General features: G+C 43.5%; 1 protein-coding gene across 2 annotated transcripts in view; it reads left to right on the top strand.

The window, feature by feature from the left end:
• The window catches only part of EMD (emerin), a 30,888-nt gene extending 19,914 nt beyond the window's left edge, over positions 1–10,974 (top strand). For both annotated transcript variants that reach the window (XM_033922554.1, XM_033922564.1), the window contains 3 exons: positions 1,982–2,052; positions 8,918–8,949; positions 10,306–10,974. In XM_033922554.1, the coding sequence (XP_033778445.1) occupies positions 1,982–2,052; positions 8,918–8,949; positions 10,306–10,558 (356 nt within the window). In that variant the 3' untranslated portion in view covers positions 10,559–10,974. The remainder of the gene's footprint in view (positions 1–1,981; positions 2,053–8,917; positions 8,950–10,305) is intronic.
• The last annotated feature ends 4,084 nt before the right edge of the window (positions 10,975–15,058 follow it).

The raw sequence follows: 15,058 nt of genomic DNA, 5'->3' as shown, positions 1-15,058 counted from the left end.
TCATTTTAAAAGTAGCTCGCAAGCCCAAAAAGTGTGGGCACCCCTGGCCTAGATCCTTAGTCTTCCCTCCCAGTCCTAGAGGGTCATCAAAAGGTCAGGATTTCAATGAATAGACATGAGAGAGACATGCAAACAGCAGAGATGCCAAGAGCTTCATACTGGAGAATCTTTGGCTAGTTCTGCAGTATGGGATTTGCAGTGCCTGATCCTGCCCATTTAAATCAGTGCTGCAAGTCCCATAATGCATCAGGATAAGGTGGTCAGAAATCCAGGAGTGTCCCAAAATGTCTAGCCTGAAACTGGGTAATTTAAACCAAAGATACAACAAACAGTAACCTCTTACCATATATAAGCAATATCTCATGGTATTTTCTTCATTAAAATATATACCTTAGTCCTGAAACTTTTTCATATAAACTATAGCAATATATCAGATAACACGTGTTGACAGTTCATGGTGATCGCAACTGAGTCCCAATAAATAAAATAATTAAGACAACTGGTCTAGGGTTACCCTTTGGCTCCAGAAAAAGGAGGATAGATTGAGACATCTGGGTTTTACTTCCATTATTGAAATAAAACCCGGATGTCTTAATCCATCCTTTTTCTGGAGCCATACAGTAACCCTCTAACTGTTACCGTTTACCTGTTACCTTCCCTTCCTCCCCCCCCCCTTTTAGAGCTCCATGTTCACATATTCAGTATGTAACTACGAGTCTAGATGTTTTTGACTGTGAGTGATATATGAAATAAGATAAATAGTTCTAGCCTGTGAATTTGAAATATGGTGCTGTCTGTTTTTTTCTGGTTCCTTCCTGTGTGGCTGCTTGGGAATGGCAGTCCAGCTGAGCAGCCCAGTACAGAGGTTTTCAACCCAGTCCTCAAGACACAGGTAGCCAGTCAGGTTTTCAGGATAACACAATGAATATGCAAGGCATCAATTTACATGCACTGCTTCCATTGTATACAAATCTATCTCATGCGTATTCTTTGTGACTTTCCTGAAAACCTAGCTGGATGGGTGTGTTTCAAGGACTGGATTGAGAGAACCTCTGCCTTAGTAGAAAGAGCGCTGCTGGCCCTGCTGCTTTTTTTGGCTTGCGAGATGCCAGCTGGCAGCAACCTTCACCATTGATGTAGACCCAAAACCAGCTGAGCCTGTCCCTTGCTAGGCTGGAGCCTTCTTTGTCTCTGCTGGGGAGGAAACTTGCATTTATATGTGTCATAGTCATGTATTGTTTCCCATGTTGGTCCTGGAGTTCCCCTTGCCAGAGGATTGCATACAATGGTGGCAATGTATGTAAATGAATCTCTTGCATATTCATTGTGGATATCCTGAAAACCTGACTGGCAAGGGAGTACTCCAGGACCAACTTGAGAAACACTGGTCTAGAGCATGGGTTCTCAATCCAGTTCTCAGGACACACCCAGCCACTTGGGTTTTCAGGATAGCCACAATGAAAACTATGTATGAGACAGATTTGCACACAGTACCTCCATTGTATGCAAATCTCTCGCATACATATTCATTGGAGATATCCTGAAAACGTGACTCACTGGATATGCTCCGAGAACTGGATTGAGAAGCACTGCCCTTGGTGCTTGGGATTCAAGTGAATAACACCAGAAATAAACTCTCCCCACCTACTCACCTCTCTGGCTAGATCAGACATGTTCTGTTACATCACTCTTCATCTTTCCCTCCAGATTTCTAATGATACAGGGAAGCTCTGTTTCCTGTTCACTGCCTTCTACATGAAATCTGACTGGAAGCTGAGGGAGAAAGGGAAACATAATTAATAATTATTAATAGCTGAGTTGAGTAAGGTGAGGCTGCTGTAGCATGTTGCACTGTTGCTGCTCAGTAGTAGAAAGCCATCACTGGGTCCCACGCACTAGCATTCACAGAGAGAACGTTTTAACATCTCAGTGATTTTAAACTTGCCCTCCTCCTTTTTTTGTTGGGGGGGTTCTGCTACAGACACAGAACAGATGTATGAAGAGAGTTTCTCCACCACCAAGACATATGGAGCTGAGCCACCACGATACCGGGTAGGAAAGTACCCCCACAATGTGTTGGGTTTTATTTTATCATGGGACGCAAAGAATGCTTCACAGCCAATTAGGAGGCTAGACTGGAGGAAATGTCCTTCATTGATGAGTTTTGCCGCTATCTGCAGACAGGACAATTACAGGCAATTAACACCATCATGCAGGCCTGAGGTATACAGGAGGAGTCTCACCGGGAATTTTTCATAGGGGCTTACTGACAGGCTAGAGGGGCTGGAAAGGGACAATAGATATAGTTTACCACACACACCTTTTTGTTTTTTATCAAGCCTTGGCAGCTTGGCATTTAGTTTTCAAGTTTTTTTTAAGTTTTATTAGGATTTTATATACTGCCTATCAAGGTTATCTAAGCGGTTTACAATCAGGTACTCAAGCATTTTCACTAGCAGTGCTTGGCAGTGTGGCTTCTCAGTCTGTCTGTATCACAAGACAAGAAGGGACTTTGGGCTAGATTCACAAAGCAAACCAATCGTGTACTAATCAGTTTTTGACCCCTTAATGAGCAAATTTTTCTCTGGCCTGAAGCCCTGCTCTGCCCCGATCTGTCTCATGCTTGATCTCCCCGAATGTCACCCTGCTCTGCCCTGATCTGTCTCCTGCCTGCCGCCCTGCTCTGCCTCGATCGCTGCCCTGCTCTTCCCCATCTCTCCTGCCTGTTCCTGCCCTTCCTTGCACTGCAAGCCTGTGGTTTTAACCCGTGGGTTTAAAGTGGGTTAAAACCACGGGCTCGCAGGGCTAAAACTTAAAAAACATGTAAAAATAAAATAAAAAAAGATCGCGGCTCCAACGGGCATGTGCAGACCATCTATAGATGGTCTGCAGATGCGTGGGGATCGCAGAAAAGCAATACATGCCGGCAGATGGGGGGAGTTCCTCCAATTGCCCTCATCTGCATATTTTTCTTTTCTGAATTCGTCGGACCTGCCTGGATCGGGCAGGTTGGCGAATCTGGCCCTTTGGCTTTAACTTAGAGAATGACACGGGGACAGTTTTTTCCCATCCTGTCCCCGCGAGTTCTTTTCCTGTCCCTTTCCCATTCCTGCAAGCTCTGTTCTCATCTGCACAAAACTCAAACACCTTAAAATCATAAGTGTGGCCTGTGCAGTTTAAGACGGAGCTTATAGGAATGGGACAGTGACAAAACTCATGGGGATGGGAAAATTGATTTACTGCGGGGATGTCATTCTCTACTTTAACTCATGCCTTTTCCAGTATTAGGTCATATTGAGTTACATTCAGTTACTATAAATATTTTCCTGCCTTGGCTTTAGCACACAATGAAAAAATGAGTTTTGTGCAACACCTAACTGTGCAGAGCCTTGGGTAGCCCCCAGTGCAGAATCAGAGAACAGTGCAGAAGATCAAAATTGTAATATCAGGACTGAGCTCATTCTGCCATCAGTGTTAGTGAGGATTTCATGCCTGCTTCTTCTCTTCACTGAGAGCATAAAAGACCATAAGAGCATAGGTTATAACTGAGAAGAAGGTTTGCTGGACAGTTGAATGTTGAATGGGCACACAGGTCTGAGCACAAAATATTGTTTTGGTACCTATTTTGTCCATTAATACTGGTTTGATAAAATTTTATACACAGAGGTGTTGATATTCAGCCAGCGGCATTGAGTGTTATGTTTTTATAGCCACCACCGGTGTTATTCCTGGATATTTAATGCCAGGCCATGTCTGGGCACCAACATTGAATATCTGAGTTTGTGTGTCCAGCTATCTCTTATGAAGTTAAGTGTAATATTCAGCACATAATCGCTAAGCAACACCACATAGAGATGACTGACCGATGTGGCCTAATTGAACTTCTAAACTATGTGGCCTGTCTAGTCTGCCTATCCATGCCACCTACTATCTCTTGCTTTCCCTTAGAGATCCAATATATGTACTTATCCTAAGCTTTCATGAATTCAGATACACTTTTTGTCTCCATTACCTCCACTGGGAGACTGTTCCATGCATTCACTACTCTCTGTAAAAAAGTATTTTCTGAGGTTACTTCATAATCTGACCCCTTTCACCTTCATCCTATAACCCCTCATTCTAGAGCTTCCTTTCAATTGTCTTACCTCATTTATTTATTCAAATTTCTTTACTGTTCTCCCAGGGGAGCTCAGAATGGTTTACATGAATTTATTCTGGTACTCGGGCATTTTTCGCTGTCTGTGCCAGTGGGCTCACAATCAGTCTAATGTACCCTGGGGTAATGGGGGGATTAAGTGACTTGCCCACGGTCACAAGGAGCAGTGTGGGTTTGAACCCACAATCTCAGGATGCTGAAGCTGTAGCTTTAACCACTGCACCACACTCCCTGCAAGTGCATTTAAACCATGTAGGTATTTAAACATCTTTATCATATTGCCCCCCTATCCCACCTTTCCTCCAAAGTATACATATTGAGATCTTTAAGTCTTTCCTCATAAGCTTTATGATGAAGACCATTGACCAGTTTAGTAGCCTTCCTCAGGACTGTTCCATCCTTTTTTGAGTGCCAACTCTGCCCCTGGACCGCACACAAAGTAGCCAGCTGTCAGTTTAGTGGTCTGTGGTGATATTCACCAACCATTTTAGTGCTATTGAATATCAGTAAATAACCCTGAAGAAATTATTTAACCAGGCAGGAGCCATTTTCTGGACAGTTAAACTGCTTTGAATAATACCCCAGAATAACATACCAGCATTTATGCAGTTGCTGATGTGTGAGCAAGGTATAGCTGCCACTAGCACAGATCCATGTGCCTCCAGTGCGCTCTTCCCCATGTTAGGGTACAGTGTTCGTACTTGGCCTGTTTGCAGTGCTATTTGGTTATTGCATTGAGGACAAACTTTTGGTGTTAATCTTGCTTGCGGAAGCGGTATGCTGAGCAGCAGCCCCTGAGTTTACACCTGGGGTAATGGAGGGTTGAGCGACTGGCCCAAGATCACAAGTTGCAGGACTAAAATTTGAATCCTGACTTGCCTGGTTTTCAGTCCACTGCTCCAACCAATAGGTTACTTCTCCAAGATGTCCCAGCTAATGAGCAGAAGGATACCACTAGCATATAGCACGTCTACAGTGCCATAGTCCTGCTCCACCATTGCCCCTTCCAGTTTTCCCCATCCCACACAGTGGGAACAAATCCCATCTTTGGCCTCCTTTCCCAGTCTTCCCTTCAGCCCAGGTGGTAAGAGGAGTAGCCTTTATAACAGCGCTTCCTTGATGGTGCTAAGCTACCATCATAAGGGGACTAATCGGCATGAAAAATCTGAGTTAAAATTAGGTTAGAAGCTAAAATATCAACCTACTAAGGCACACAATATTTATGCAAATTATCCCTGTTTTAAAAAAAAATCTGAGTTAATTGATTAACTCAAACTTTTACTGCAGGCTTTTCCTCCCCCCCCCCCCCAGCACTGAATTTTTTACTTAACAGTCATTGAGATGCATTAAAGATTCCAGTGTGGGAGTTTAATGTTCCTCTGAGATAAAGGATAGAGAAAAAAAACAGTAGATCAGAATAGAGATCCAAAACTCTAATGTAAAATTTATTCACCACATAAAATCATAAATACATAAATAATGATTTTATGTGGTGAATAAACTTTACATTGGAGTTTTGGACCTTTGTTCTGATCTACTGTTTTGGTTTGGGGTGTTTTCTTTGTATCTTAGATCTTGATGATTGGCTGACCATTTGTTTTCTTGGACCTCTGAGATAAAGGGCAGCACTTTACATTGGCCAAACAAGGAAGTCCTTAGTGGTTCCTGTGTGTCCCAAAGACCACTGTTTCTTCTTTCTTAAAATAAAATAAAAAAATCCATAGTGACATGAGTAAGTCTTGAAGCTCCTTTCCACCTCTCACCCTCCCAAGATAATCCCTGGTGGTACTACATAATGTATGACATACTACTAGAAGTCATGTGATGCCATCTTCCAAAATGGCGTCACCAGAGGCAAAAACAATGGGTATTGCACCTTATAGGTGTCGGAACAGAGGGGATAGGGACAGGGGCACACGGACTTGGCCCCACCAACATTTGCATGAAAGCTGCCCCACTTCTCCTATCTGCCTGGCATCAATAATTATTCTGCTGAGCGGGAAGCTTCTTGCTTTTCTGTCTGTCTGCTGACATGTGGCTTTTAAAATTAGAGAGCAACTACTTCCTATTTTTGCACAATACTTGAAGCAATTGCTGTCTGCTTTTAACTCCTGCACAATGCCAGTAGCCAGAGCCAACAGAGGACAAACAGAGCAGCTGGAGCAAAGAAACAAAGGGCTAGATTCACTAAAGTCAGTGATTGTCATTAAACCTGTTTTCACAGGTTTAGCAACGATCGTTGCTAACCTACCCAATTCACTAAACGCGTGTTTCCCCCCTGATTGCCCATTTTCTGATCCGGCCATGCAAATTAGTAAAACCACATGCGAAATAGCCAAGCGATTGATTCACTTACATTGCTTGGCTATTTAGCATTGGGTTTTATCGATCCAAAAAACCCGATTGCTGTAGGAGCCTAAGGAAGTCCCTGATTGGTTCAGGCCCCTCAGGCCCCTTCCAAGGGAGGAGCCCAAGGCGTCTGAGCCAATCAGGGCCTTTGGCCCAGTGTCGTCGTTGAGGGAGGAGGAGCAGGAGGTGTTTTCAGTACCTCCTGCTCCCAACTTTAAGGTACGGGCATGGAGGGGAAGCAGAGCTTCCGGTGGCAGGAGGGAGTGGGCATCCCTCCTGCCATCTTTTTGGGGTTCGGGGGTGATAGTGGCTCAGGGGTGCTAGCGTGAGGGGTTAATGAGACAGATGTTGCATGTTTAAGTCACGCAGAACATCTGTTCCATTTAAAAAAAAAAAAGCAGAAGCCCTGACAGCAGTGACAGGAGGCTGCTTCCCCTGTCACTACTGTTAGGGCTCTGCGCAGGTGTCAATTGCTCACTGAGCAATTGAGTCGGTGGTTTTGCATGCAAATGATTTTCACCTCCATGCAAATCATTTGCATGCAAACTTGATAGTGAGTCAATCGCTGTTGGAAAATCTAACCAAAACTCCATGATCTGCAGCAGGTTTAGAAGTGAATCTAACCAAAACTCCCTGTGAATCTAACCAAAACTCCCTGATCTACAGCAGGTTTAGAGGTACTGGTCAAGTAGGAAAAGGAGGCTGATGCTGGGAATGTGAAAAGGGGGCAGAGGGCCAGGGCTGACAAGGGGGATAGGTAGGCAGTTGGAGATGGGTCCAATAGAGGGGTTGAGACTGAGAAGAGGACTAAGGGCTGATGCAAGGTTGAGGTTACAAAGGGGGGACTGATGCTGGAGACAGGTGGTAGACAGTTCAATTGGGACTGCAGACATGAAAAAGGACAGGATAAGAAGCAATCTCATGCTGGGTCTGGGAGAAGGGAAATGGGTCTTGGAGACAGGACAGATGATGAGGATAAGAGGAGACGGGGACAGAAGAACGAAGAGAAGAATAAGTATTTATAGTCTATATGATACACTTAAAATTGACTGGGTAAATCGAGGTGGGAGCTGGGGGTGGAGCATGGAACCCCTCAAACAAAAGATGTTCCACAAACCCTGTGTTCCTGCCTCCCAGCTTGAAGTGAGTGGGGATAAGACAGGGTGAGGAGAGCTTCAGAGAGAGGGTAGTTAAAAGGGTCTTTTGAACAGAGACATTTCACCTCAGATGACTCTCTTTAATTCTTTGTACTGGGGCTGTAATAAAGATTCAGTGCTAAGAGGGATATAAAGCTATCCCAAAATTTAGCACAGTGCTGACTGTATTAATATTAGTGGAGTGGTTTACAAATTTTTTTCCACACTAAAACCTTTTTTACATTGGCAGTAACCTTTAGCAAGGGAAACCCCACTAAGAATAAGTGTTGGTGTGGTTTGTTACATTGGGACTGATGAGCCGCATGGCCAATATGGTGCAACTGGCCCCATATGGCAGAGAGTGGATTGTGAAGGGAGAGTTGAGCTGGGCTGATACAGACAGTGACAGAGCAGGACTCACCACAGCTGGTAGGTAGCCTCCCCAGATCAACTCAGTCAAAGCATGGAAAAGGAGGAGGGGGAGTGCAGGGGGTAAGCGGGATGTCAGAGACTGGTGAGAAATTAGTAGAAAATGTGAGAGTTAGAAGCAGGGCAGGATTAACCAATAGGCCAAGTAGGCACGTGCCTAGGGCCCGAAATGGTCAAGAGGGCCCGATGAAGGAAGGCATCAACATTGTTTTTTCCAAACGGCGATGGGCCCCTCCAGCATCAATCGGCAACGCGGGCCCCCCCCCTTGATTGGCAACGCGGGCCCCACCCCAATTGACAACCCCCCCCCATCGACGGAAAGTAAGACAAGCAAGCAACGCGGGTAAGAAAGGCAACGGGAACTGTAATTGTGCAAGCCGTGCTGCTTGCCCAAAGCTTCCCTCTGACGTAGCTTCCTGTTTCCACCTGGGTGCATGGTGGGGTGGAGCGGGGCAGGGGGGCCCAGTGTATTTGTGTGCCTAGGGGCCCTCGAAGAATTAATCCTGCCCTGGCTACAAGAGGAGGTGTGGGAGTCACAGGGGAAGGGATAGAGAGCTGTGGAAGTTACAGGGGAAGGGTGGAAGGATGTGCAAGTCACAGGAGGGGGATTGAAGGTGTGAGAATTACAGAGGAGGGGTTAGAGGAGAGTGTGAGAGTCGCAGGAGGGCAATGGAGGGGTGCACAAGAGTCACAGGGAAGGGGAGATGTGTGAATCACGGGAATAGGTGAAAACTATATCAAAGATCTGTAGCAGTATTGGAAAGTGAGAGTGCCAGAATGGGATGTAAAATTTATCATAACTTTTACAGTATTTTATGAAATGCACTTTTAAATTGTTTTTTTCTAGGGGACACAAGAGGTCTTTGATTCTGGAAACATGTAAGTATCAAGTCTTGAACCCCTGCTATAAGCAAAGCTTGGCGAGAGAGAGTGTGTCTGTGAGTGTGTCATGTAGGTAACAATAAATCTGCTTTATCTGAAACTTATGAGTATCACTTACAGCCCTGAGTGTACACTACTTGGATAGCTTTCCTGAATGTAGGTGGTATATAAGCCAGTCAGAAACTCACATAAACTCATCAGATTTAGATACAACAATAAGGAAACTATCTCCTTAACGACAGCTTTCTTCTCCACTTTAGTGGCACTAGTGAAGATTTGCAGTGTCACTGGAACAGCCCGTCTAGTTCAGCTTGTTTCTGTGTGTGTGAAAAAGTCACACACAGAAAAATAGTGCCTTACAGTCTTTTGCACACCGATGGTCTGATGTTCATATCTACAGTAGTTTCTGTATGTGCAAACTCTGAGGTTTTCTTCTTTCTTGCAAACATTAGCAAGGGTGTTTGTTGTAATGTTGGCAGTTGTTTAGCTCTGGTAGCTACCCATCTCACCTGAGAACATGGTGATGGCCTTGGCCATTATATTTGATAATTTCCATGGTTAAGCAGTCTCTGTTCTAAAAGCTGTTAAGCAAGAATCCCTGCCCTTGGTTAATTGTTACATCTCATTGAATGACCTTTAGGTTGTCCATAAGGCATTGTAGCTGTGACCAAGTAAATTTACTGGGTGTGCAAAATAAAATACAAAGACACTATTGCTTCTGGTTGGGCAGAAATTGGCCGTCATACCACAGACCAGAAAGGTTTGCAACTGAAGCTGACCAGAGCTGCGAAACAGGCTGTGTGTATCCTTAGCCTGACCACCTAGGACTTAGCTCACTCAAATTCCCTGGCACAGAATGCAGTAACACGTATACCTCTGTTGCTGTATTGTCTCTGTTCTATAGCGGGGCAGTGTGTGTATGTGAGAAGCTGTCGGTCTATACTAATCTGTTGTTCTTTGGTGGGGCAGTGTGTGCTGCTGCTTTTACTATATCTGGGGGGAGGAGGGTGTATGCGCTGCTGCCAGTGCTATATTTGTTCTGTGGTGGAGCAGTGTGTGTATGTGGTGCTGCTACAACTGTACCTGTAGTGGGGCACTATATGTAAGTGTGAGGGAAGCTTGTTCTGCTACTTGCTGTCCATCAAGCTGTGTGTGTGTGTGTTGCAAGGACCGTTTCCTTTGTGACTCTGTAAAGTCCTGCATATGTCTGGCAGTGCTCTAGAAATAATTAATAGTAATAACTGTACCTGTGGTAGGGCAGTGTGTGTATGTGAGGGAAGTTTGTACGGTGTCTGAAGACAAGTAGAGGGGGGAATAGCGTACATATTGGTGATCCTCACTGTTCTTTTCTAGCAACAGAGATTATTTCTCACAGAACACTTACCAGGATGTCTCTCAATACCGAATGGCGTCATCAGCAAGCCCCTCCCTCCGGGTAGAGCCGCGCAGGGCAATCAGGGAGAAGAAGGAAGAATCACAAAAGAGACATCTCTTCCCACTCTGGCTCCAGTTCCTCCTATTGTTCCTCTTCATTGGCTTTTTGGCCCTGGTTTATTTCTTTACACAGTCTAAGGATGAGAATCCTTTCCTGCCATTGAATGACTGATTGTGACCAGAAGAGTCTTGCTCTAGTGGGATATTACTGCAGGAGTGACACTGTAACTCCCCTCTAGGCAGATCCCTGGGAGTCCCTATGGGATCTCATAGTGGGAGAGACAGTGTAACTCCCTGTATCTATTCAGATTTCCTGGGAGCTGCTGCAGGATCTTACAGCAGGAGAAGCAATGTGATTCTCCTATATTTAATGTGAGATCTTGCAACAGCTCCTAGGAGCCTGCATTACAGACTGACGCTACCCTTCTCTCTGATACTGAAGTCCTAAATTTGAAGGGGCTCTGCCACTTCAGAGAAAGGAGAGCACCATTTTTAACTTTTTTTAAAGGTGATTTGTTTCATGGTGTTTTGTGTGCTGTGCTTTCATAGTTTTCAGTTACATTTGAAATAAATGAGTATATTCTGAAACGGAGATGTTCCGTTGGGGTGAGGTATTGCACAGCACTCTGGTGCTCCCAGGCTTCCCTCAACAGGCAGTCCAGTACGTAGATAGTTACCTTATGGGTGCTACTGGTGGAGACTGCAGCTCTCATGGTATTAGCACCCCACTACCACAGTAGAAGTGACAGATGGAACTACAAGGGGAGAGGAGAAGGAGACTGAAAACCAGGGTAAATATCATCAAGAACACTGCATCTTGTGCTTATCTATGAAATCTTGTAGTTTTTCAAGATATACATATGAAGTAGTTTTGCTATTATAAGTCACTAGCATTCTTCCTGGATGTAATAAGCCAAATTTTGCACCCATGTCTTTAAGGGCAGATCTCATATTCAGAAAAGATTTCCACTTTAAGACAGTTGTTTTAGCAAGATCAGGTAAAATCAATATCTTCTTACCTTGAAACAGCAATTGCTTTTTATTTTTAGCCACTGTTAAAATCTTTAAAGCATGCTGGTAATGCAGAACTTTTGCCACTATAGGTCAGGAGGAGTATCGTACGTTAAAGATCATATTAAAGCCACACAATTGCAGGATCTGCAGGGCAAGGAAGAGGTACTGTGGATCAATTTGGAAAGAGGGAATGGTGAATATATTTATATTGGTATGATATACAGGCCTCCTTCACAGATGGAAGAAATGGACAGAGATTTAATAGTAGACATTCAGAATATATCTAAAAAAGGGTAAGTTTTACTAATAGGTGATTTTAACATGTGGTGTCTTCTAGAAGTAGGGAAATCCTGGATTCTCTACAAGGAGAACTGTTCCAGCAGTTGGTAATGGAACCCAGGTGGAATTGGGTCATACTGGACTTAGTGTTTACAAATGGGGAAAGTGTTTCTGATGTTACAGTGGGTGATCATCTAGCATCCAGTGATCACTGCATGGTACGGTTTAATATTAAGATGGGTATAGAGAGGGCTCATTCAAAAGCAAAGGATCTAGACTTTTTTAAAAAAACTAACTTTGGATGGGGGAATACATCAGAGAATTGTCTGGATGGGAACGTCAGGAAGGAGTGGAAATGCAGTGGGCAAAACTGAAAGGAGTAATTGTAAGAGCGACAAAACTTTTCGTGAGGCAAGTAAGTAAAAGCAAGAGGAAAAGAAGGCCACTTTGGTTCTCAGAAGTAGTAGCTGAGAAGGCAAGGAATAAGAGGTTAGCTTTCATAAACTATAAAAGATCACAGAAAAAGGAAGACAGGCAAAAATATCTGGAAAAGTTAAAAGGCTGGTCTTGTAGTCAGGAAAGCAAAGATGCAAATGGAAGAAAAAAATACCTGAAATGGTAAAACGGGGAGACAAGATATTTTTTAGATATATTAGTGATAGGAAGAAGTGCAAAAGTGGCATTGTGAGACTCAAAGGTGAAGGGGAGAAATATGTAGAAGCTCATAAAGAAAAGGCTTAAATATTTCTGTTCTGTGTTCACGGCTGAAATACTGGGAGCAGGACCACAGAAGACAAACATGAATAGGGATGGAGGAGTGGTAGACCCTGATCGATTTTCAGAGGGTTGTGTTTGTGAGGAGCTGGCTAAAATAAAAGTACCCAAAGCAATGGGGCCAGATGGTGTACATCTGAGGGTGCTGAAGGAACTTAGGGAAGTTCTGATAGTTCTTCTGACTGACCATTTCAATTAATCTCTAGAGTTGGAAGTGGTACCGGAGGACTGGAGAAGGGTGGATGTGGTCCCTCCCCAAAAGTGGAAGTAAGGAAGAAGTAGGGAATTACAAGCCAGTAAGTCTGACTTCTGTGGTAAGCAAATTAATGAAAACACTTTTAAAACAGAGAATGGCGAAGTTTCTGGAATCCTGTGGATTACGGGACTGGAGGCAACATGGATTCATTAGAGGTAGGTCTTGTCAGAAATCTGATCAATTTTTTTGACTGGGTGATCAGAGAATTCGATAGAGGGAGTGCGCTAGATGTGGTGTATTTAGATTTTAGCAAAGCCTTTGACAGTGTTCCACACAGATGTATAATAAATAAACTGAGCGCCCTCGGGATGGGTCCCAGAGTGACGGGCTGGGTCAAGAACTGGTTGACTGGAAGGCGACAGAGGGTAGTGATCAATGGAGATTGCTCTGAGGAAAGGGATGTTACCAGTGGTGTGCCTCAAGATTCTGTTCTTGGGCCTATTCCTTTAAACATTTTTATAAACGATATTGCTGCTTGACTGTTAGGTAAGATTTGCCTCTTTGCCATGATACCAAAATCCGCAATAGAGTAGATACCCAGGATGGTGTGAATAACATGAAGAAAGACCTGGCAAAGCTTGAAGAATGGTCTGAAATTTGGCGGCTAAAATTTAATGCTAAGAAATGCAAGGTCATGCTTTTGGGCTGCAAAAACCCGAGGGAACGGTACTGTTTAGAGGGGGTGAAGAACTTATGCGCACGACAGAAGAGCGGGACTTGGGTGTGATTGTAAGTGATGATCTTAAGGTGACCAAGCAGGTTGAAAAGGTGACGGCAAAAGCTAGAAGGATGCTAGGATGCTTAGGGAGAGGTATGACCAGTAGGAAAAAGGAGGTATTGATGCCCCTGTGTAAGACTGGTGAGACCTCATTTAGAATATTGTGTACAATTCTGGAGGCCGCACCTTCAAAAAGGATATAAAAAGGATGGAATCGGTTCAGAGAAAGGCTACTAAAATGGTGCGTGGTCTTCGTTATAAGGCGTATGGGGACAGACTTAAAGATCTCAATCTGTATACTTCAGAAGAAAGGCGGGGGAGGGGAGATATAGAGATGTTTAAATACCTAAGTGGCGTAAATGTGCATGAGTTGAATCTCTTTCATTTGAAAGGAAGCTCTGGAATAAGAGGGCATAGGATGATGTTAAGAGGGTGATAGGCTCAGGAGTAATCTAAGGAAATACGTTTTTTACAGAAAGGATGGTAGATGCATGGAACAGTTTCCTGGTAGAGGTGGTGGAGACAGACTGTCTGATTTCAAGAAAGCCTGGGATAGGCACGTGGGATCTCTTAGAGAGAGGAAGAGATAATGGTTACTGCAGATGGGCAGACTGGATGGGCCATTTGGCCTTTATCTGCCATCGTGTTTCTATGGTTTTTTTCCTGTGAGCAGCCTAGAGGGAACTCTTGTGTGCCCTCTCTATTTGCAGTTCAGGTTCAAAGGAAAGTTACAGAAGTTTTGGTAGCCATGCAGTTAGATATGCAGTCATATCATTTTCCTCAGATAATTCTGGCAAATCCAGAACTCTGATGAAAAAAATAAAATCAAAGGAAAAACTGCAGATACGATGTACAAGGTGTAAAAACTGATCTTTATTGAAAAAGATTAAATGGTGGTTTGGGGTGGGGGAAGTTTTGGGGTATGTTTGGACTTTCTCTTAACAAAGGTCAGTTTCTGCTACCCTGGTTTGCTTTTTGCTTATATATTACCTGCTTTTGTGGTTTATTGTCTTTGTATATTCTTGGTGTGATGCCTTGTTGGATCAGGTTTTGTGATGAAACTGAATAAAGATGATTAAAAAAAAAAAAAGATACAATGTAGCATTCAAAAAATGAATAAAAGTAAATAAAAACAAAAATGGTTCTCAGGTGTGAGTCTACAGGACCCGACACGGTCTGTGTTTTGGAAAACACTCCTTCCTCAGGGGTCTGAAATTTGCAAATGCAAAGATGCATAGAACCAGACAAAACAAGTGAAGCCTTGAGGCACGTAAAATCTCCTATCCAGCAGCAGTGCAAAATACTTGTGGCCAGCAAAAACTTGTTTTGTCTGGTTCTATGCGTCTTTGCATTTGCAAATTTCGGACCCCTGAGGAAGGAGGGTTTTCTGAAACACCTGAGAACCATTTTTATATTTTTATTTACTTTTATTCATTTTTGAATGCTACATTGTATCTTTTTTATAAAGATCAGTTTTTACACCTTGTTCATCGTATCTGCAGTTTTTCCTTTGTTTTTGTCTTTCAACTTTGAGCTGCAATTTGTTTGGATATTGGTTTTTGTTTTCCTATTTGAAGAAATTTCAGGTCCAGTTGCAGTGTTTTTAAATTTCAGTTTAATTTTTCTTACAA

This window comes from Geotrypetes seraphini, chromosome 1 (genome assembly GCF_902459505.1).
Source record: "Geotrypetes seraphini chromosome 1, aGeoSer1.1, whole genome shotgun sequence".
NCBI classification, from domain to species: Eukaryota; Metazoa; Chordata; class Amphibia; order Gymnophiona; family Dermophiidae; genus Geotrypetes; species Geotrypetes seraphini.
Note: the sequence above shows the minus strand (reverse complement) of the source record. Positions and strands in the feature narration are given on the sequence as shown.